Raw genomic sequence first — 23,564 nt, forward strand, 5'->3', positions numbered from 1 at the left:
TTGCAGTAAGTCATGGAAGGTAAAGTCAAGGAAACGACTTTTCAAAATGTGTCTCTCTTTAAGATGTTGAAAACAAGTCCAATGTCTGGATGGGTTCTACGTCCTGTTCAATATAATAATCACTTAATTTATTTTTTAATGGTTTGCTGCACACGTATTAGATACACCTTTTTTAAAAAAGGTGCAGATCCAGTTCCAAAAGCTGTAGTTTATGGTTCCATGAAGACCATTGGCTATTTCTGTCACTGCATTTTGGCTGTTCCAAGTCGCATTTCTTTGGTAATCTGCTAATGTCCATCTGTTCTCATTTAACCTGGTATATGATAGCAGGTAAGTATATATGCATTGCTGTTGATGTTAACCTGAACCCTACTCTAACCTGAGTTGCTAGAATACCTGCTCTGATAACTGCCTCCTCTGGCATCTTGGGAGAAAGAAAAATGCTACTTCCTTGTAATCTTTTTTAAAAAATTAAAATCCAATTCTCAGAGATGGCAGGGTAAGGTGGTTGCTCCACTCTACTTTGTGAACCATGTAGCTAAACTCTTAGAGCTAGTCTAGATGCGCAAAGAAATGCATGTGTGGAGGTGTCATGCCAGTGCAGATTACGGGACTGGAGCATTACCACACACTGCTTGTGGTCACATTTCTAGCTGTGTTTGTTGAAGATGAAGAAGAAGAGTTTGGATTTGATATCCCGCCTTTCACTCCCTTTAAGGAGTCTCAAAGCGGCTAACATTCTCCTTTCCCTTCCTCCCCCACAACAAACACTCTGTGAGGTGAGTGAGGCTGAGAGACTTCAAAGAAGTGTGACTGGCCCAAGGTCACCCAGCAGCTGCATGTGGAGGAGTGGAGACGTGAACCCGGTTCCCCAGATTACGAGACTACCGCTCTTAACCACTACACCACACTGGCAACCACATTGTTGCCTTATTACAATCTCATCTCATGCTGCTTAACTGCAATACCCAACTGTTACACCTCTCTTAGACTCCAGATCTTCCCAGAATGAACTCAGGCCCTGGTCTAAACTCGGATGAGCAGGTATGCTGGTTTTTATTTTATTCTAATACAATGTACCATCACAAATTGCCGCCAAACTCCCCCCACCCCATGCTGGTTTGATGCTAAACACTAATTTGTGATGTTGGAAAGGGCTCTTTGGTTTTCAAATAAATGTTCTATTTTGATGCAAAAGGTACCATTTTTCCACAACAGGAGCTAAAACTCCAAGACCTTGTTATTTGATGGAAATTACAGTTCATAAAAGCAGTAATACTGTGAATGAGGAAATGGGCAAATGCAATGAAACAGCAGTAATCAATTTAGAGGCATTTCCGTTCTTACCCATAGGGATTTGTGAGTAGGCCACCCCCACCCTGGCACACTTTTCTTTATTGGAAGCAACGGGACAATGACATACTTTACCAAAGGCAATCATTTACAACACGCAGCATGCTCTAAAAACACAGGAGATAATTTTGTGGGGTTTTAGCTGTTTTTAAACAGCAAAACTTCTCCCCCACCCACCGCCATGACCATGAAACGCAGAGACACATACACCCCAACATCTCTGCCAGTTCTTCCCTTTATCAGTCAACATGGCAGTAGGAAAAGCATGGGGGCTAGAGGTTGGGATCTAGAATTTTAGGGGTCTACTTGTGAGGGCCTCCAGCCATCGCTCTACAAGTGATCAACAGCTCCAGAGATAACCAGGTGGGGAGATAAGGATCTGGCCTGCTGGGCCAAAAAGGTTCCTCACCTCTCCTCTAGAGGAAGCATCCTGAGAGCTCATGGGAACTCAGGATCCAAGCTGTTGACCTTCCCTAGGGAAACCTTCCCCAAATGCTCACAGATAATTTCAGACATCTGCAGTCTTGGGCACTGGAGGGAGAAGCTATATTGGGAACTGTGCTGGAAAGGACAGAACTGTGTGCCTGAGTGCATATGGACTGGAAGTTACAACATTAACAAAGATGGCTACATCTTACAATATCTTAGCACGTTTTGAACTTCCTTTGCTGACCAACCCAAATCATGCACACTCAGATTCTGGTAACAAGGATTAGGCTTGTAAGGAAGCTACTGTTACACACAATGCAAATGGTTTGGTTTATGGGAAAATATGCACCAAGTGCTTCCAGGCAAGGGCTAAATTTGGTAACAGGCCATTGGGATATCCAAAAACAGCTCATTGGCAACTGTGCTTTTGTTTGATTTAGTGGATTTTCTTCATGAAGCATGAATATGGATTACATTGGAATATTCCCTGGCATTTTGATGTCAATGAAGTTGTGAGAATGCTGCAAAAATGGGGGGGGGGGACCAGGAGCACCCACTATAACACAGTCAGGACATGGGGTAAGTTAGATTTCAAAAGTGATGGGGGAAGCCTAATACAGTACTGCTGCTTTTGTTACATGCAGGTCTGTTTGGCTCTGGGTCATAATCTTCTTCTATGAAGATGTTTTATTTAGGTATAATATGTATAATATATGTCAAATATTGTTGCCAAAACTAATTGACAAATTAATTAACTGATCTCAAAGGGGAAAACTGAATGAAACAACTCATCCCAAGAAGAAACACTCAGAATTCCAAAGAACATATGCAACCTTTTAATGTCAGTAACCCTTTATCTGTTCTCTCCCAGACCCTCATTAGGTCTCTGCAAGCCCCAGAAAATCTAAAAGTCTTATTTTCTCTGTACATTTTCCTTTCACTAATGACAAGAATTTCTGAATCTAATTTCTTGGGCTAAAAGCACAACAAAACCTAAAGCAAAAACGCAGCACTAATACAGCCAGGCTTGCATAACAGGAGTTTCTGTTGAATTCATTCAAGCTAACCAAGGTCAGCAGCTGGGGAACGTTTTAAAAGCTAAGACTGTGTAGAATGATTGTGCTCTTTATATTCCAGCTATTTTGTGACTTACAAATTGTCCCTACTGCTGCCATACTGGATGAAACAGTGAAACATTCAATGTCAGTCTTTCCCGATGACCCAAATGAATGTACAATCTGTATACCTGTCTACAGAAATAGTTGTAGCATGCACATGTGCAGTTACTTACATGTAACACTCAAAAATTTACAGTCTGTGTACCCACACCTGAGCTGTAGAAACTACCAAGTGTAGACTCTTTTACAAAAACATTTGTACCCACTTCTGTAAAACATATGAACAAGTCTATTGTTAACAGGATACTAGTGTTTGGTTCTGTAACATTGGGACAATATATTGTTCCCACATAATGCATTTGTTTGAGGAGGGGAATCAGTGACAGCCTTTCTTCAAAGGTTTCACCCAGTGGTAAATTTTGAAGTGCAGGAGCTCATCATGACAATCACCACAGCCTTTCCCTCCAAGGATAGGCATAGGAACACTCTCAAAGAGAGTCTAAATATGTAGGCAACAGTGTTGAGCCATTATTTAACACAGATATGCATATACACATGAACCCACCCACCCAAGAGCAGCAGTTCATAGCGTACTGCTCAGTTTATTAGGGTAAGCATGAATGAATACAATCCTGTGCATAGTTTCCTGGGAGTAAGCTCCCTTGAGAAAAGAAAATGGAAATGAGATAGAGGCACAACATACTGCAGATAATGTCGAGTAGGGGGCAGAAACCAGAGTTGTGGTGCTCCTCACCAGCATACACCTGTCAGTTAGCCACAGATCTCAAGGAACGGCATTTCACACAACAGTTACTATCAGAAAAAGCACACTAATCAGGAATGCATCCCCCCTGCAACAAAATATGTAGGCAGATCAGCAAAGAGAGAGGACCTAGCTAAAGGACAGATTTTCAATTTCCTGCAACAACTATGCAAAAATTTAACTCAAGCAAAAATGTGGCCCATCTGGAAATATCCTGAATATTAAGAAAAGTCCAAGGACCTTTAAGGCTGTTCCAGTCTATTTTGTCTTTTGACTTAGCAACACGTTCCTGGTCTTCTAAACCACAGTTTAGAAGCCTATGGTAAAGGGTACATTGCCCTGGAGGTCAATGCTTACTGAATGAACCTTTCTCCCCAAGTGTGGCGTATGCTGGCTAGTCCTACAGGGATTCTGAGGAAGGAACCTTATTACTTTATATATCGCAAATTGAAAGGTCAAAACCATCACTTCAGTTGTCAGTAGGAAATAAATCAGCCCAATTAAAAGAATCCCTATGCATTATATAGGGCAAGAGAAAAATGGATTCATTATCTGTGCCATTGTATATCAAAGGCCAGAATTAACTAGCTTTTCTTACCTTTGGAGTTTATTGCACCAGCTGCAGTTGAAGCCAATCTGAGCCGTGACACATGGCCCACAGCTGTTAAACTGGAGGCAGGCTGCAACAAGAAAAGACCCAGGCAGATAACAATTTCACCCTGCAAATATTTCCTACCACCAATAGTTTTCTAAGGACTAAAATAATGTATTCTCCTTAAAATAATTGGTGAATAAGTGAGTTCTAACCATCTAACAGTCTACTATGACACTATGGAAATAGGCACCACCTATGAAATATTGATCTCTGAGATTCAATTTTAATCCTGTCTGTAACTATACTACCATTTCTGCAAATCTTCATTTCTTGCCCAGCTCCTAAATTCGCCTTTTGCCATGAAAGCATTCAATTATTTCTTTATGTCTCTTTCCTTTTGAGGTCTTACATTTTGCGGCGTATAGCTAATGTTTTTGTCATATAGACGTAATAAGCTGGGGTAGGAAACTGTGTAAAAGCTGTAATTGGATTAAGAGGGGGATGGGAGCCGACTCCAGTTTCTACTGATGGTTTGTCTAGCAATTTACATTCCAAGCTTTCTTTAAAGTGTGTGTGTGGATGAGATACAAAATAAGCATTTGTCACTACTTCCTTTGCAGGGCTTATTATGCACCCATGATCACTCGGTGATCAATATACAATTGCCAGATATTGGATGTTGGGATATACTGGTATTATCTAGAGAGTAACCAGTTAGGTATGTCTGGCCTTTGAAATGTAGTTCTCCACATTTTCTTTTGTTCTGGTGTGTGCCCTGATGTCTCTCTCATGTATTTATAGTTTCCTTATTTAAAATAAATATACAATAAACAAAGGAATTAATATTGAAAAGTACAAATGCAACAAAACAACAACGCTGCAGTGTGTGGATGAAAAGGAAGAAAATCATAGCTGCTTAATCTTTCACCACTCCAGCTGTGTTGTGCTACTAGGAGCTATGCCACAGTTTGGCTTACTGTTAGGCTCATGGTTTGTTGCTCTTCAAACAGCCATGAGCTGTAACCAAGGTTTCTTTTTGGCTTACCACTCACTCATGGTTTGTTTGAGGAGACAAACCATGAGCTCGGATGCAGGTATAACAGTAAGCCAAGCTAAGGCTTAGCTCCCAGCACATCAGGAGTGATGGAGAATCAAAGAGATTTAGCTCCTAGTAGCATGGCAGCTACAGGAGCAGAGAAGCAGCAATTTCCCCTGTGTGCGTCAACGTGCTGTACATTCAGCTTTAAGCCATAGTTAACTATCATTTAAAGTGACATGTGAACCAGGCCATTTTAGGCTAAGAGGGAAGATGTCTCTAAAGAATTTTAAAACTAATAGATGGTCTTTAAGAATGACATATATCATGTGCTTCTTGGTTTGTACTTACTGGGTAGAGGAATCATCTCAACAGCTGACAGATTGGTAACCTTTGACATTTGAAGCTCCACTCTGTGATACTCATATATCGTTCTTCTACGGACATCTACCAGGAAGGAAACAACAACTTTAAATTCAGAAGTTGAACGTGTCTGTTGCTGACTGTGCTGCAGGAAGCAAGCTCAGCCGGTTTAAATGGTTTGGAGGTGGACCTGAGTGAAGACAGGCTTGACCCAGGCCCGTCCCCAAAATTCTGCCCAGCAACCTGGCCATGATTGGCTGATTCAAATTCAAAGTGACAAGGTGTCCTGCCACTCCCTGCAGCTGGCTGAGCCTGATGACGTTGCCAGCCAGCTGTGCAGGAAGTTTTTGCCCTGTTCCAGCTTGCCTGAGGGCGTGCTGGCTCACAACTGCTCCTTGCCACCAAAAATGGTAAGCAGTCTTTTCTGTCATGGTGCCCAGAATACAGCAGGTCTTATCCAGCTGGCTCTGGATGATTTTTGATGATTGTTGGATGATTTTTTGCAGGGCAGTCAAGACTCAATTGTTTTCACAGGCATTTTGTTGCTGAGTATAATATGATTTATTTCAATGCTCCTGGTGCATTTCTTTTGTTTGTGTGCTGCTATTTCATCCAGTTATTTCAGACATGTCGTTTGTAAGCCAACTTGTAAGCCTATTTGATTACTGCTGACAGACAAGTGGGATAAAAAAAATCCTCAAAATAATTAGGTATCACTGGTAAAATATAATAGCAGTTTATCACTCAGTTTTGTTTACAACGTCCTCCTTTGTAATGCAAAACTTTCTCTGAAACTTGGGAGAGTTCACCGAAAAGTTTAAATGGAGGCCAGAAAAAGAATCACGCATCAACATGTTTTCATTGTATCATCCCACATTATCTCAGAAGTAATTTTGGACAGGATTATAGTTTCAGCTGGTATAGAACTGAAGCCAGAACCTCTCCTCAAGGCAGAATGTTAATTGCCAAGCCATGAATTGATTGCTTTGAAAGGCTTCTGCAAATATTATTTATAAGCAAAAAGGTGATAAAAAATCAGCATCTAATTCTAGCTTTCCTATTCATTATTTTATTACTATAATCATGTTCAGGCCTGTATTACCTTCATGACTACAAGACAAGCTTGCATTTTCATACTATAACACTGAGAAACTATGATGACCTTTTACTCTGGACTTCCGAGTTCTTACGAACTTCTACTGAATGCAATTAAATTCATATTCATGGGGGTGGGGTGGGGGAAAGAAGGCACAATTTATAGGCAGGCCAGGAAACAAAGTGCCTATGACTAGACGAACGGGTGATTATAATGCAGGAGGTAGGAAAAGGGTAATTAATGGTGGGGCATCCACACCACACTGAGCATCAACCAGAATTGGAGAAGAGAGCAGAATCAGAGCAGATATGGATTATTAGATCTCACAGAGAAGCCCAGCATGAAGAAGCAACACTAAGTTGGATAATGAACCGGAAAGACAGAATCAACCAATCTGCAGGATCAAGAAATCCTGATCAACATCAATGACCCCTTTCTCACTGAGGGAGACAAAGGGATCAAAACAAAGACCCACCCTCCTGGAAAAGGATTATGACCAAAGGACAGTGCTTCACTCATATCCCCAAAGGAGCTGGTAAGCAGAATCCATATAATCCTGAAAAGGATTAATCCATCTCCCAAAGAGGAAGGCTTCCTCTTCCTCCGGCTTCTCCACGTTTTCTTTTCACTTTCCCAATATCTTGGCATGAGCAGCTGAAAAACAGGGAATGTCCTTACAGGCAGCTGCCTCAGACAGAAGGCAGGCCCACACCCTACATGTAAAGCACACCCAATACACATTTAAAGCACTCGACTTTCCTTCAAAGAATTCTGGGAACTGTAGTTTGTTTAATGGCACTGGTGGGGTTGATGAGGGGGAAACTATAGTTCCCAGTATTCTGTGTGTGGGGTGGAAATGTGATTTAAATGTATGGTATGTATCTACCCTAAGTCCATTAAGGTCAGAATTACCTGCACTGACCAGCAGTAGCTCTCCAGGGTTTCAGGCAGGGGTCTCTTCTGGAGAGTCAACCTGGGACCTTCTGCATATAAAGAGGGTGCTGTAACATTGGGCCAGGTGATTAGGGGGTCCTTGACATGTTACCATTTGGGACCTTCTTTTTTTAGAGCTATGAAAGAGGAGCCTTCCTACCCCATTTCCCCCACCTTGAGGTCTCATACTTCCACCTTACTTCCACTGGGGTATTGAAACCCAGACAGACAGAAACTATTTGCAGAAAAAACATTCCCCACACAGTATTTAAAGGGTCTGTAACCTTGGCTGCGGGACACAGGTGGGGCTGTGGGTTAAACCACAGAGCCTAGGACTTGCCGATCAGAAGGTCAGTGGTTCGAATCCCTGTGACGGGGTGAGCTCCCGTTGCTCGGTCCCTGCTCTTGCCCACCTAGCAGTTTGAAAGCACGTCAAAGTGCAAGTAGATTAATAGGTACTGCTCCGGCGGGAAGGTAAACGGCGTTTCCGTGCGCTGCTCTGGTTCACCAGAAGCAGCTTAGTCATGACTAAGCTGTACGCCAGCTCCCTCAGCCAACAAAACCAGATGAGCGCCGCAACCCCAGAGTCGGACACGACTGGACCTAATGGTCAGGGGTCCCTTTACCTTTACCTAACCTTGGCTGCATTCCCCTCTCAGCTTAGTCTACCTCACAGGGTTGTTGCAATGATAAAAATGAGGTTAGTGGCAAAGCCATGTCCATTGCTCCGAGTTTCTCAGAGGATAACAATGAAAATCAATCAGCAGACATGATTCCTCACTCACCTGCAAGCAAGATGGAGCAGTGAGTGGTATTCTACTAATCTGTCATGTCAATGAAGGGATTGCCGTTAGCGTGGTGGAATTCCCCCCGACTCTCTTTGTCTTGTGCCCTCCCCAAATCTGCTCTGGAGGGCTGGGGGAACAGACTTAAGGGTTAATCGGGGGAGGAGAAATGAAGTATTCCGGTCACACAAGTGGCAATCCTTACGTTGATGGGACCCTACCTTAGTGTGGCTACAACCCAGTGAGTTCAACAAAGCAGCCAGTACTGCCTGTTTAGCAGCAGTAATTTCTGTTATATACTGGCAAGGTTCCCTATACCCAGAGCACAGTGGGGGGGTGCTTTTGTTCTTATCTTGTTTCATAGGCACATACTGGCAGGATGTGGCACAGAAACAATTCCACAAATTATTCTACTTAACTTCTTATCATGGCTGAGCACCATCATTGCCAATTAAATCAGTGTGTTATTTAGTTTAGGGCCAATTCTTTCAAACCCTCTTGATGAAAGGCCTCCCCCCCCCCCCGCTTCTCTCTCTCTTTCCCTCAGATGTGAACGTAACATCCTATTAAGTGAATAAATTACTGCCACCCAGCCAGTCTGAATGAATTACTAGGAAGATTCTGGGCTAGATACCGATCCTGGAAGGTCTGATACCTGTCTGGCGCTCCAAATGCACTGGGGTAGAACATGTGTGCCGAGGCTAAGCTAATTTGGGCTGGATCTGAGAACCTTTGTTGCCAAGCGGGGAAGATTTATTCTCCCACAGTGACTTGCCCATAGGATGCACCTGCCAACACAGAGCATTGCAGGGATGTGTTTGAAATGAACTCCTGCCAGCGCCAGCGGCTTTAATTTGTTTCCCCCAAAGAAGTCGGGTCCTTCAGTCCAAAAAAGCAAGCCAATGAATACCTAAATAAAAATGATGGTATTTATTGGCACTTCAGCTGAACCTTTCAGTGTTCTGTCATTAGCAAAGGTTAACTCAGGGCACACTGGCTTGGCATAAGCTGGCAAATTCTGAATGTGCTCCTCAGGAACAGTATGAGAAAGGGATTGTAGGAAGCTATTAGGCCTTTGTGACAACACCTCTCATCAGAAGGGAAAAGAAAGAAAAATGCCCACAGCTGAACTGCTAAGGTGACTGGCTCTAATAGTGTAAGGCTGAAATCCTATGCCAATTTATCTGAGAAGAAGCCCCACTGAAATTAATGGGACTTACTTCCGAGTAGGCATATACAGGAATTTGGGAAGAGTGAATGTGTCCATTTCAGCTTCTCCTTTTTCTAATCTTAAATTCACTTTCTATATTTCTGTATCAGTTTGTATTTTAAAAAGGCCTCATGGATATTGACCAGCATTTTACTGTGACTTTCTCCTAATACAGTGGTACCTTGCGTTAAAAACTTAATTTGTTCTGGAGGTTTGTTCTTAACCTGAAACTGTTCATAACCTGAAGCACCACTTTAGCTAATGGGGCATCCTGCTGCTGCTGCGCTGCTGCTGTGCTATTTATGTTCTCATCCTGAAGCAAAGTTCTTAACCTGAAGCACTATTTCTGGGTTAGTGGAGTGTGTAACCTGGAGCGTATGTAACCTGAAGCGTATGTAACCCGAGGTACCACTGTATACAGTTTTGCATTCAGTTTTGCCAAATACACACATTTTCCCCCAAAGCACTTTTTTCTGATATATTGCATTTTTGCTTGTTAGTTTCACTGATAACCATCAACAACCTCTTCACAGAGAATTCAGAATCATAGGCACAGAGAACACAGACACATAGGTCGATGCCCTCAACAAACTACAACCTCCAGAATTCTTTGGAGGAAGAATTTTGTTTGAAGTGGTATCATAGCATTTTAAATGTGTGGCATGACTGTGGCTCAAGAGCAGGCGTCAGCACTGCTGGGCCCCACTGAGGCTCTGAGACCCAAACAGAGTATTCAAGGAAGCCAGGTGCTAAAAATGAGCCTGACTGGAACCATCTTTTGTATTCTAAACCAAATCCCCATGACACCTCATCAAACACAATATTAAAAGCTGTTTTTTAATGGATGAACACTTGAGGAGGAGGAGATGTGACTTGAGGCTGAGCATTACAAATATGGCACAATAAATCTTACAGTGTAGTGATTACTGTGAGCATCCTACTGGAACATCATCTCAGAGGCCAGGATCCAGGAGACATAGATGTAATGCAAAAAGGGGACTCCTGGCGCAAGCACATCACTGCAAACTCATATTTCCTACTGACCTGTCAAAGTAGACCCACGTCCTTTAACCTTCCTTCTCCCCCACTATGCCTCTCTGTCACTTGCCCAGTACTTTTACCTTCCCCTTCTCTGCCTGGAGAAGCCAAACAAAGGGAAAGCACAGCTAGGTGCTGGGCTAGATGATGCTCGCATCTGATGATCTTGACTGAGTTGGCACCCTGCAACTTTCTCCAGTCAGTGAATGAAGAAGAAGAAACCATAGAGGGAGGATCAGGAAGCTAGAGAGTCAGGAAGAACAAGACTGAAGGACTTGAACCTGCACTACAGCCACTGCTTTCAATGCCTGACACCTAAATTGAGAAGGCAAGGTCACAGCACAGATGAGGAATGTGCTACCAAGCCCTCTTTCTCCTATCTATATATAGGTTAACTGAAGGAAGTTCATGGAAGGAAAGTGTGCTCTCTCTTCCTATTCCCCACATCCCCATAAACCCAGGCTGGAAGGTTGGGGACCCACCTGAACAATGTGGAATGGGCTACAGGGAGAGGGAAGAGCTGCCCCCAATCTGACCTGCATTAAGGAAGTTCAGAGTTTTATGCAGCTTCTTCCCCTTTCACATATGAAAACCTCTTGAGCAATGTGGGAGGAGTAGAGAACTTATCCCAGTTGGTCTTGGTTTTTAAGGTAAGTTGACCTTCACAGAAGAAATCTTTCCTGTACCCTCCTTCCCTCTGCCCCCAGAAGATTCAGCAGTCCTTCTGAACAATATGGGACAGGAAACAGGGAAGTTGCTTAACTTAAGGAAGTTCATAGGAAGAAAGCTTCCTGCTGCCTCCTTATCCCCAGCAGCTTCTGTGTCACATCATTCAACATTTTTCATTAAACGCCACACCCTTCAGAGGTTTTTGGAGGGGGTGGGTTACAGGTAGTCGAAGAGGGTTGAACAAGATGGGAGACTTTAGTTACTTAATCTATTTTAGGCTCCCTTAAGATCTTTTCCTCCAGAACCACCCACTGGACCTCCTTCCCTGTACTCCTCTTTGGGTTTTCCAAAGTCCTGTTCAGGTATATTAGTGTGTGTTCACAGTGTATCTGTTTTCTTCACTCAGAGCCCAGGGGAGTGCATTGGGTCTGTTTTTTGTTATATGGCTATATCATACATTTAAAGATTTTTGAGTGACACTCATCACTGAATGTCTTATGTTGAGTTTTGTAGGAGAAACCAATGACTGTACCGAATCCAAAGTCATTGATTTCTGTGAGTTATTATCAAAGAGATTAAAAGTTTGTTATATTCCTATCTATCTCAATTTTAAGAGGATAACTATACGAGTGAATGATTTATTTCTAAGACAATCATTTGAATTGATTCTTTCTTACAACCGAAGCGATAAACTGTCTCAATGTTTAGCCATCTATGGAAAAATCCTGTAGGCTAGATCAATATTTATACTGTCTATGCTTAAGATCACTTAACACAGATTAATTACCCCTTAGCACACCTTCACTGCCCCTTTGTTCACACAACCTGGACTATTAAAGGCAGGAGAAGTGCTAAATCCCTCCTCCCTTGAATGCATTCAGTGAAATCTAACAGGTGGGGATCCATGGTCCTAACTTAACTTTAGTCAGTGGCTGTGCTCCTGTAGAAAACGACTGTCTTGACAGTGAAGATTTTCTTTAGAGATTACTATCAGGCAACTTCCTGCAGGTTAATTTATATGCCAGTGTGAATATGCCCTGTGCCCCAAGGCTCTCTGTTATAAAAATTCCCCATGTATCATAGCCCATATGAGTTTTTGACAGAGTGCAACAAATAAAAATTTAAGGACACTTAAAGTCCTTTTAAAATGGTTCAATCCCCAATGCCGAAAACAGTGGTGGTGCCTGTGGCCACATTGCCCAGAGTGAGTCCCACCCTACCCCACCCCTGTCCAGTGTTAGTGGTTGCTGAGTTATGGTAAAATTTCCTTGCCATGTGGCTTGATATTAGAGAAGTTCTATCCATGTCTATTTAGAAATATCCAAAAAAGCCCAATGGGACTTAGTCCCAGGTAAGTGTGTATGGAATTGCAGCTTTATTCTCCTTGTGATGGTTGTCATCGCTCAATGAGTTACCACAGGGCAAATTGTCTTTTATCTACTCTATATCTGGGCTTCAGGCCAATTATTATTAATCGGGACTGTGAAGAATTATGTACTGGTCCAAAAATTCTTTTGCTAATTTATGAATTTGTGTACATCTGTTGTGCAACTGTTTCCATCCATCCATCCATCCATCCATCCATCCATCCATCCATCCATCCAATTCTATACTATATCTGCAATAGAATCATAGCAATCTCTGTGCCAATACATGTTTTGCTATGCCTCATCCCAATAATTATTTTCATTAAAGATACGAGAGTTGTATGAATGGTTTTGGGATTTCTCCCCATGGCGTTTGGCTCACAAAAAGTTGCCCCAGAGGGCCAGAGGGAAGGGTTGGACTTCTAGAAGTGGGTAAGAAGCAAAGGATGGGGAAACTGGCAAAAAATGGGTATGGCAGATGCAGGAATGGAGGACTGGGAGAAATGGCCCTTTCCTGCATCGCTGCATAATGTAAGCCTCCCAGTGGTAGAATGCTCAGTTTGCTAATTTAATTATTTCATAAAATCCACACACCACTCGAATGTAAAAAACCTCAAAGTGGTATACGAAAGATAAAACCGTAAAACCAAGAAAAAAATTACAACTCTACTTTAAAAGTAGGGTAGGGCCTTTCCTGCTAATTTTAGGGCACAGGCATGCTAATAAAGAGAGAGACCCATTCTCTGTGGTGATGCCCTATCCGTAGAATGCCCTTCCTTGGAATCACATATGGTGCGTATGCTTTTTTATCATTTTGGCACCATTTGTTTGGGCATCTGTAGGCTCGTAGTGTTTACATGAAGAAGTAAGGTTCTATGGCTTTTATATACATTGAAATGTTAAGGTTTCTCCTGTGTTTTTATCTATTCCTTTTTATCTGATTGTAAAGAGCTTGCGATTTTATTTCTTGCCCAGCCTGGGATTCAGTCCTTTATGTATTTAGGTGTAAGGAGATATAGAACAATGCTTATATATCTCTCAGCCTCCTGTAAGAAACAAATAGTCCAACAGAACCCTCAAACAAGCTAAGGAAAACTTTCTCACATCTCCCTTTTGCAATAATTGACTGGGTTGATTTATGGCCCATTTAGCATCTTTGAAAAGACAAGAATGCAAGAACATGCACACTTAAGGAAAAGCTGACATAGGCTCTCTGTGGCCCAACTTGATTTATTTTGTCAGGAGAGTGGTATATTGCCTGCAGTTTCAAAAATATGTAACTGCTTTGCAAAGACAGCTATGAATGAGCCTTTTCTTGAATATTACATACCAAAGGAGCCAAAAGAAACAATTTTTTTTAATAGGAAGTGGGATCCCCACCCTTTACAAAGAAGAATTCTCAAATAGCTGCCAGTACTTTGTTTCCAAATCCTGAAGCTGTGGGGCTCCTGACTGCCCAGCCTCCTGTGCCTCTGTTCAAGGTGCCTCCACAACACGCAAGACCTTCTAGAAACAGCTTTCTAGAAAGGGATATCATTCCTTAGGCAAAGCATACTCTCCTACACCAGGTTGACACATCAGGGCCACGATAGTGCTAAGCGTGGAAGTGCCACCACAGTGTTGATTCTAATGGTCTGTGCCAGGGGTCTGCAACCTTTAAGACAAAAAGAGCCACTTGGACCCGTTTCTGGAAAAAAAAACAAAAAACTGGGAGCCGCAAAACAAGCCAAATGTAAATAACCACACATTCTTCCCCTTCCCCCATTCTCTCTCTTTTCCCTGAGTCTATTTCAGATAGCAAAGAGGGGTATGGTTCCTCTCATATTCCTTTTTTCGCAAAGCACCATGTGCATAGAGGGCATTATACAAATTAATACATAGAAAGGTGTCTGTCCCTCCCTGCAGTTCAACTCCCTCTCTTTTTACTAACAGCACATATCCATTCCTTCTGCTGGTGCAACTTTCTCATCATTTCTACATAGCAGCATTTATAAACCAGTGCCAGAGAAACTGGGTGAAAGGAAGGTGAGAGGGAAGAGATATGAATATTTATGTGTGTATATGTATACACACACACACCTACACAATTACAGGTTTGAAGCCAACTTAAAATAAAAAGAGCTGGTAAGCAAATAAATCTGTGGTGCTTTCCATGGGATCCGGGGACATGTCAGCTAATACTCTTCCCTTTCTTCTTCATTTGATTGTCTCTGCAGCAAATCTCGAGGGGGAAGGGAGAAGGGCAGGAATTGCATAGGCACGAGAGAATGGGGGAAATCCCGCATGCAGGATTTTGGTGCCTAACAGCCCCCCTCCCTCTGCAATTGCTCTCGTGCTCCCCCTCCTCTCCTGCTGGCTACCTCTGGACCCCCTCCTCGTCACTGAGTAATTCACCCCTTCCTCCCTGACAGGGAGGGCAGGCCCATTTTGTGGTTCACCTCAGGTGCTCTCCCTCAACTCGGCGGCAACTCAGAAGCAAGGCACGGAAAAGGATCCAGAAGCACCCCCCCACACACACACACAAACACACACACACACAAAAACCCCGCCCCGCCATTTCCCTCAAGCGCGCTCTCTCTCTCCCTCGCCTCAGGTGCCTCGCACACTGGGCTGAGGAGAGCGTGGCCTGGGTGGGCGGCTCTCGATGTCGCGCGGCGCCTAAGGGCGGGCGGGCTGCCGCAACGGCGAAAGCAAACGCGCCTGCATGTGGCAGGTGCCGGCGGTGGCAGTGGCAGCTGCGTCCACCTGAGGAGAGAACCGTCGCTGCACCCTAGCACACCTTCCTGCCACTGCCCTCCTCCTCTTCCTCCTCGCTCCCTGCACCATGAGGGAAGAGGCGCCGCCGTGAGCTGCTCGGCCGCTTCCTCATCGTCCTCCAGACGAGGCATCCCCCTCGCCGCCTGTCCTACCCCGGGGGAAGCTATGAGCCATGAAGCCGCCTGGCAGAACTTCCCTCCGGCGGCAGAAGAGGCAGCAGCAGCCCTTCTGCGGCCGCCGCTGCCTCCTCCTTCATCCCAGCAGCCGCCACTTCTCGAGCTCCGCTGCCGCCGCCGCCTTGCTTTGCCCGGCTCGGCTGCCCAGCTCCATCCCCCTCCTCTTTCTGGCGCTTCTGCTTTTCTGCTCAGGGTCCCCGAGGACCTGCGGAGCCGCGGCAAAGGTGTAAAAGAGCCGCATGCGGCTCCGGAGCCGCGGGTTGCCGACCCCTGGTCTGTGCTGTGATACGCAGCAAGGACGCCCGAAAGGGATGGTCTGTAATCATTAGTCTGCCAACAAAAGGAAGAGTGAATACTAATTTTAACCTTGAAAGCTAAACCGGAGAGCCAAAGCAAAGAAGATGGTGCCCAAAGTATTATTAACACACGGTGAGACATTTTCCTTGGTTTTTAATGAAGGTATCCTATATTTGCTCTAAACTGTGCTGTCTTAATGAAAAGGAAATCTGTACTGCTGAACAGTTACAATTACGTGAGTAGCTGGGATTAGTTAATTTCAACAAATTGACGTGACCAGCCGGGTATAGGCTCCTTAATCTCCCTTCAAAGAATGAAGAAACTGCCCATAGGAAATTCCAAGACAGTGAAAACAATGTATGGAATTTTCTTCAAAGCAAATCTATTCCAGTGGTAGCCAGCAAGGTGCCATCTAGGTGTTGCAGCCCCATCAGCCTCAGCTAGTATGGATGATGGTAACTGTAGTCTGACAACATCAGGAGGGAACCACACTTGCTACTGCACGCTGTCCTGATAAATATTGTTTAATTTATTTCAGCCAGCTTAGAAAGGCATCTTATGTCCAATTTCTTTGCATCTTACAAAGCAAATAAGAAACAACAACAAAACCACAACCATACAATTACTATTCTGGAAAACATGAAGGAGTATCCCATGGAATACAGAATTATACCATCTCCCCCTTTGGGCTAACAGCCACATCTGGCTTTATCGGCTCAAGACAAACAATGAAGCAATGAACAACTGTGGGAGTTGTAAACCAAAATGAAATTATATTTAAATTAACAAACTGAGACTTCATAAGCATTTTGTTTTCTGTTTAGTTAAAACATTTTCGATCTCTTTAAATTTGTTTTCCACTCAATCATCCCCTCCCCTTCAAACACACACACAGGTTTACGTAACGTTCATTGGCATGCATTTAAAAAACATACTGGGAATTTGCTGGATCCTGTGGACAACCACAAAGGCATCTGACAGGCCCACCTTCACAGGGTGGTTGGTTGAACTGATCTGTGTCACTGAGACAGGAATCTGCAAGACAAAAATAGACAAATGCCATAGCATACCTATATATAAAATGCTCTCTTCTACCTGTACCCTACAATCTAATTGATAGAATGAAATGCTAAACAGAGTCAGAGCAATGCAGTCTGTTGCATCTGAACCCCCACCAATAGGCAGTTGCCTAGTGATGCCAACCTGTAATGGCATTTCTACTCACCAGCACAGCTTTGAATTGTCTTCACATTATCTAGATTCTCTGTACAGCACCTTTAGGCCTTTTATTTTTCCTTTTAATGAAAGGGACAGCTGGATGGGACCTGACAAAAATAATACTGAAGTGTACTATGAGATTTGGCTCTGGTTTAGTACTCCAGTTTTGATGGACTTGTTAATCAATCCCTCATAAGTACTTTAGCAATTACAATTTCTAGCCTACCTTTCAGTAATCAACGAGGAGAAAGTAAATTTACTTTGCGCCAGCCAATTATAGGCTTCATTGTCAATTCACTGCAGGGAAGAAACTCGCAAAACCTTGAAGTACAATGAATATTTTTTCCTCAAACAGTTTAGCTTGCTTATTGTGTAAACAGGCTCCTCTTAATGCTGTTTTGCTAACTCCTAATACAATTCTGCACACAGAGCCACACAGAAACTATATTACATTGGGAAATGAAATCCGTTTCTATTACTGAATATTTCATAGAAACTCTGTTCACTTTTGTAAGCACTAAAAGTGATAACCCATTTTGGCTAAGAGAGGGAAGTGGACTAATATAGTGAATCTAAGAATAGTTTTGTTTTAAAGAGCTATGATGTCTATTGCAGAAAGCAATCATTTAATCTTTGCATAAGCGGGGACAAAATAATGCTTGTAAGTAGTGCTAATGTTCAGTGCTGCAAGTCTTCCACACATAATAAACCACCACTGAAATATCTCTACATTATTTGGTGTATTTTTTTCTGAATTTTCCTAAGGCGACAACTCTTGCCTGCTCATTTAGGCAGTAATGAGCCTCCAGTCATATAATCACCAAGGAGCCATTACAGAAGTTGTAACATTTGCTGCCTTTGCAAAATGCATTGTGGGTGAGGAAGGAAACAGAAAATAGTTCTGGGATAGAATGTGAAGAGTTTCTTCGGCTACATGAACAAAGGTATGTGATGCTGGAAAGTAGCCAGAAATGGCTAGATCCCATGATGATTTATCTGCTAAGAGACAATAGTGACATTCAAGCATCACAACATGCTTTCATGAACTTTGGGCTCATGTGCTTCCCCTTCTTCCTCTCTTCTTTGCACAAAATGGGACCAGATTTAAACCTTCTGGTCACAGTTTGTAACAAAACAGTTTCTTGTTTCATCTGGATATGCAAAACTTTGCTAGTTAACAAACTAGGATATGGTTTGAACCTGGTTTGTTTGTTTATTTATTTATCATTACATTTATATCCCACCTTTCTTCCAAGAAGTTCAAGGTGGTTTTCCCACTCCCCATTTATTCTCACAACAACCCTGTGAGGTAGGTTAGGCTGAGAGGCAGTGATCGGCCCAAGATCATACTTGATTAATGAAAACATTCTATGCAAATGCTTTTGACTGTGGTTTGCCTTGTGCATTGTCCAGGAATTTCACCTCCAGTGGCGCAATAGTTAATCATGGTTAACAATACTTCCACAGGCCGCTGTTTCCATTTAATCCAGAAACAAGAAACTGTTGTTTGTCAAAACCATAGTGAAATCAGGATCAAACCAACTATGGTTTGTTACAAACTCTGGTTGGCCTGCAACGGCCTGGCCCCATTTCACTGCTCATTTTTGTTCCCCAGAATATACACAGTGCTCATGTCTGCCTCCTGAGAAACTTTACTGTGAACCATAGGTGTTGCAGAGGAAGAAAGATCAAAGAGCCCTGTCCAAACCATTAGGTCATGCTGCTGTTTTGGCAAGGGCTGCCGACTGAGAAGTGCAATTGATAGTAGGAAAGTCCCACAAGTAAAGTAGGAGTGAGGAAAATACAAAGGGTATCAAGAATGACCCAGAGACTATTGCTAGAGGGCAGCTGAGTGCTGGGACCCAGAAGGCAGGAGCTGAGTTGAGGAATCAGAACTGGAAGGATTAAACCAGGTGTCACAGCTAAGGCCCACACAAAGCCAAACCAGAGCCAAAAACACCTTGCTGCCCAGACATCCCAAGAAGTCCTTCTGGTCTAGGACAGCTTAATGACAAGCCTTGGTAGGCAGGGCCAATCCACAGCCTGAGATTATTTCACCAACAACATGTTCTTCACTAGCTAGAGAGTATCAGCAAGATATTTCCAAGCTGCAGTTTTGATAACCCACCACATGGGGCAGAAGCACCCAGAACTAAAGTTTGAGAACAACAGCTCCAGCAGGTCCTGACACTGTGCCTTGTATTTTTAAGGGTGAATCAGTGCTTAATTTTCTTTTTAAAAAACTGGATCTACTATTTATGTTGATGCTGTGAACAGTTGACAAGAAAATCATAACGCTGTGATTGAAAGGCTAGGGCAGCATCTGATGATAGGCAACGGACAAGATGACAGGAGAAATGATTTGTTTTCATGTTAATATTTATTGGTTGAATCAAAACTTCCTACTGCACAAGAGAGTCATAGAAACCATCCCCAGGAGAATGTTTTTTCCGTGCCAGCTGAGACATTACTAGAGTTGGCTGGCAGGTGCAAATCAGTAGCAGCTGACGGGGTAAGCCAGAACTGGTCTCCCATCACTGCAGCTTACCTGGGCAGGCCTGTGGTGGTGGCAGGGTCAGGGCTGCCCAGACACACAGGCGGAGCCAACCTGGCTTTTCCAACTGGTGCATCCATACAATCCTGACCTGGCCACGGCCTGGCCCATCCTGGTAAGCTGCCACAGCGCTGGTGTCTGGAGGGCAGCTCTATCCAACCACATCAGATTTTTTAAAAAAATATTTATTAAATTTGTATACCGCCCTTCATCCAAAGATCACAGGGCAGTTCACAACATGAAAATACAAAATGAAGACACAAAATACACAATAAACAAAAGCAAAAGCAAAGCAAACCAGTCCCCCTTCCATAAGAGGACCTGTATGGGCAATCTATGCAGAAGATATTTGTATTTTAAGGAGTTTAGTGATCTAACTTGGTCATCTCTTTCTGCCTCTGTTTACTTCCCTTCTCTATCTCTTGTTAAAGTTCTTGGCAGCCTTTAATGTATAATCTGGTGGAAGGAAGAAGCGATAGTGATGGGTAATGTTATGTGCTGAAGTTCTCACCCTGGGCCAGCAGGGGGATACTGTAAATAGTTATGCAAATAAGGGATTGAATGTGACATTCAGTGATTGGATAGTTTTAGAAAATTGTTACAGTTATATTGTACTGGAGCTCTATATAAGCAGGCTGCCTGAACCCTTCAGTTCTGTTCTGTTCTGGCCTGTGAATAAACAAGAGCTGTTTGAAGAATCGCTGTGTCGTCTGATATGTTCACCCACAACTTAACAGGTAACCTTCTGACCTTCTTTGATGGTAGACATTGTTTGGAGGAATGTGCAGTATTGGAAGAGGGGTCTAGCTAATTAATAATCTGCACTAGCTAGTCGGGCAAGGCACGTGGTCTAACAAGTTAGCTATCTATAAATTGGATGGTTTTTTGGCATAGTTCTGAGAAGCTTGTGCATGGACTGATCAAAGGGCTGTGTAAACAAAGGCTACCAAGATGTCACTTTGCCACTTCTTGAGAAATTCCTAGTGGCAGATCCAAGTGCTTGCTTGGTAACGTATATAATGCTTGTTGTTTAGAATACAGTGGTGCCCCGCAAGACGAACGCCTCGCAAGACGGAAAACCCGCTAGACGAAAGGGTTTTCCGCTTTGGAGGCGCTTCGCAAAACGAATTTCCCTATGGGGTTGCTTCGCAAGATGAAAAAATCTTGCGAGTCCCCGCGGGCTTTTTCCGCTTTTTCCGCCCTTTTCCTAAGCCGCTAAGCCGCTTAACAGCTGATCCGCTCATAAGCCACTTAACAGCTGATCGCTAGAAGCCACTAGACCGCTGTAGCGCTAATCCGCTAAGCTGTCAATGGGCTTGCTTCGCAAGACGAAAAAACCGCTAGATGAAGAGAATCGCGGAATGGATTCTTTTCGTCTTGCGAGGCACCACTGTAAAATCTTTAACCTTTCACTCACTTGTGTTTGTATTGCTTCTGAATCTCATTAAAAGTACCACCTTGCAATGGGCAAGACAGGACCTCACCTCTTATTTCCATGGGTGCTAAGTTTGTAAGAGGCTCGAACCCTCCAAACCAAATCCAAATCGTATGGGAGAGCACACAGAGCTATTACTGTATTGGCCCGAATATAAGCCGCACCCGAATATAAGCCGCACCTTTAAAATTGGAGGGAGGAAAAGAAAAAAATACCTGAATATAAGCCGCTCCCTTCCTCGCTGCTCCTGGCTACATACTTGGGGGTGGGGGGGGGGGAGCCACGCTGCATCACAGGCGGCCTTTCCCTTTCCTTGCTCTCTCCCTTCCCAGCCTTGGGGGAGAGGATGGGGGACTATGCGCGGGGCGGGCGCTGCTCCTGGCACTGTTTGCCCTGCACTCCTGGCTGCATACCGTAAGGTCGCGAATATAAGCCGCACTTTAACTTTTCACAGTTGGAATTTGAGAAAAAAGTGAGGCTTATATTCAGGCCAATACGGTATATTTAACTAAAAAGATAGCTAAACTGTCTCATTAAAGGGCCTATGGATGCAAGCAGTGAAATATCAGGGCAAGTTGGTACGCAATATTTATTCCATAAAATGGGACTGCCGGTTTCCCTCATGCCGTATCTTAGAAGAAGCTGCAGTAATCTTCTCTTATGCCATATTGCACACAAAGGAACTCCCTTGTGAGCAGAGTACTATTTATACCCATTCGATTGCTCTAACACCATCCAAACTCTCCTCTAAGCTTTCATCATGAAATCAGCCTGGTGCCTTAATGTGATGTCAACTCGCCCGGTGCCTGGGCAGAGGCTGCACAGATACCCAGAAGCCCCTTTGCAGCTCCAGGAAAGGGATGGTGTGGGAGGAGGGGGTGCAACTGCATTCAAAAAGGAGGATTTGTGACCCCCAAATCCTGAATTCAACTAGCTCAGTAATGTTTATTTGCTCTAAATAAAAAAATCATTGCAAGTAATCTTAAACAAATGGCATTATATCTGCACTCTATATTCAGTTAACAGTCAAACTAATTTTCTGCACACTCTTTGTTCCTTTTTCTTTCTTGTGGGGAGAATAATTCCTCACTAAAACCTCTAACACTGCACCATACCTCCCAATGTTTTCTGCTATAGCTTCTTCATTTCCTGGATTAGTCCTGGAGGCAGATTTGGTCTGTGTAAAAATGTTACTGGGGGGCAAGGGAGGCACCGTGTGGTTTTGCCTAGTCCTCCCTCTCTCCTGGGATGACCCTGACTGTTCCTGACAGCAATCTCTTAGGTGGGCAAAGAGCATCCTTTGAATGGTGGAATCTAGTCTTGGCACAGAAAAAAGTCTTCTGTGTTAAGATGGCAGAGCATTGGGGCTGTCGCTTTTTAAATATTTCGGCTGCTTGAACGGAGCAGGATTTTAAATTTAGTAAATCATTTCGGTGCTTGAACTCACCTCTTTATAGCCAAATATGATACGCCCATCGTTGAGAAGTGTTGCTTGAAATGTGAAACTGCCCAGATTGTAATTATCCTGTAGATGTACGTGATCCCACTGGACAACCAATGCAGTACCTGTCAAGTCCAAAGTCGGGAAGAGGAGACGAAAATGTCACCGTAAATTATAGGGTAGCCATTCAACAGCATCTGATACCATACAAAATGTAACTTTATAACAATATTATCACAACTATTACTATTGCTAAATAGGCCTTACAGTGGATAGAACTTTATCTATTGTTCAGACATGCTTAGCCTACAGAAGAGAAGATAATTTGACTGAGGGGTGTTCAAATACACCTCCAAACATCAGCCACCGCCTCAGTGGAAAACAGAAGGTAAGGTGGGTGCAGAATCCTGGCATCCAATGAAATGTGAACATGTTAAAAGGGGGTGTTTTCAATGTCAGAGAACCCAAGACAGTGCAAACAGGAACTGAGCAGCAAGAAAAAACAGTCTTTTTCACGCGGCATGTGCAATGCAATTGAAGCCAGTGGCTACCCTTATCTTGCAACAGCAAATTACAGAGTTTAATTAATACTGCAACTTTGTGAAGAGGCATTATATTTCCTTTAGATCTGTGACTAATGTTGTAGGGTTTGTAGGGCTGAACTATTATACTATTGGGATAATAAATGCCAGATTCAGAACTGCCTCCATCCACAGCTGTGCCACCTGCCTGAATCTGAGGAGAGGTGATGGGCCAGCCAAAGCCTTCCTCCATTGGGATCAACTGCCATTTGGCTTCACCTCTCCTTATTTTTCTCATCCCTCCCTGTTCCTTCTTCCTCTTCTGTCATAGTTTGTAAGACATTGTTTTCCACTGCAAACCTCCCTGAGAGCTTTGGCAGCAAGGTGATACAAGAATGAATGAAGATGCA

General features: G+C 43.4%; 1 protein-coding gene across 2 annotated transcripts in view; it reads right to left on the reverse strand.

Moving 5' to 3' along the window:
- The window catches only part of PLXDC2 (plexin domain containing 2), a 234,961-nt gene that overhangs the window by 33,183 nt on the left and 178,214 nt on the right, over positions 1–23,564 (reverse strand). For both annotated transcript variants that reach the window (XR_014556587.1, XM_083704951.1), the window contains exons 6-9: positions 22,640–22,758; positions 16,921–17,020; positions 5,646–5,741; positions 4,262–4,343 (exon numbers count right to left, since the gene is read on the reverse strand). Coding sequence is in view for 1 of the 2 variants with exons in the window: in XM_083704951.1 (XP_083561077.1) it covers positions 4,262–4,343; positions 5,646–5,741; positions 16,921–17,020; positions 22,640–22,758 (397 nt within the window). In the remaining variant the exon portion in view is untranslated. The remainder of the gene's footprint in view (positions 1–4,261; positions 4,344–5,645; positions 5,742–16,920; positions 17,021–22,639; positions 22,759–23,564) is intronic.

Source organism: Podarcis gaigeae (assembly GCF_964106915.1).
Source record: "Podarcis gaigeae genome assembly, chromosome: 12".
NCBI classification, from domain to species: domain Eukaryota; kingdom Metazoa; phylum Chordata; class Lepidosauria; order Squamata; family Lacertidae; genus Podarcis; species Podarcis gaigeae.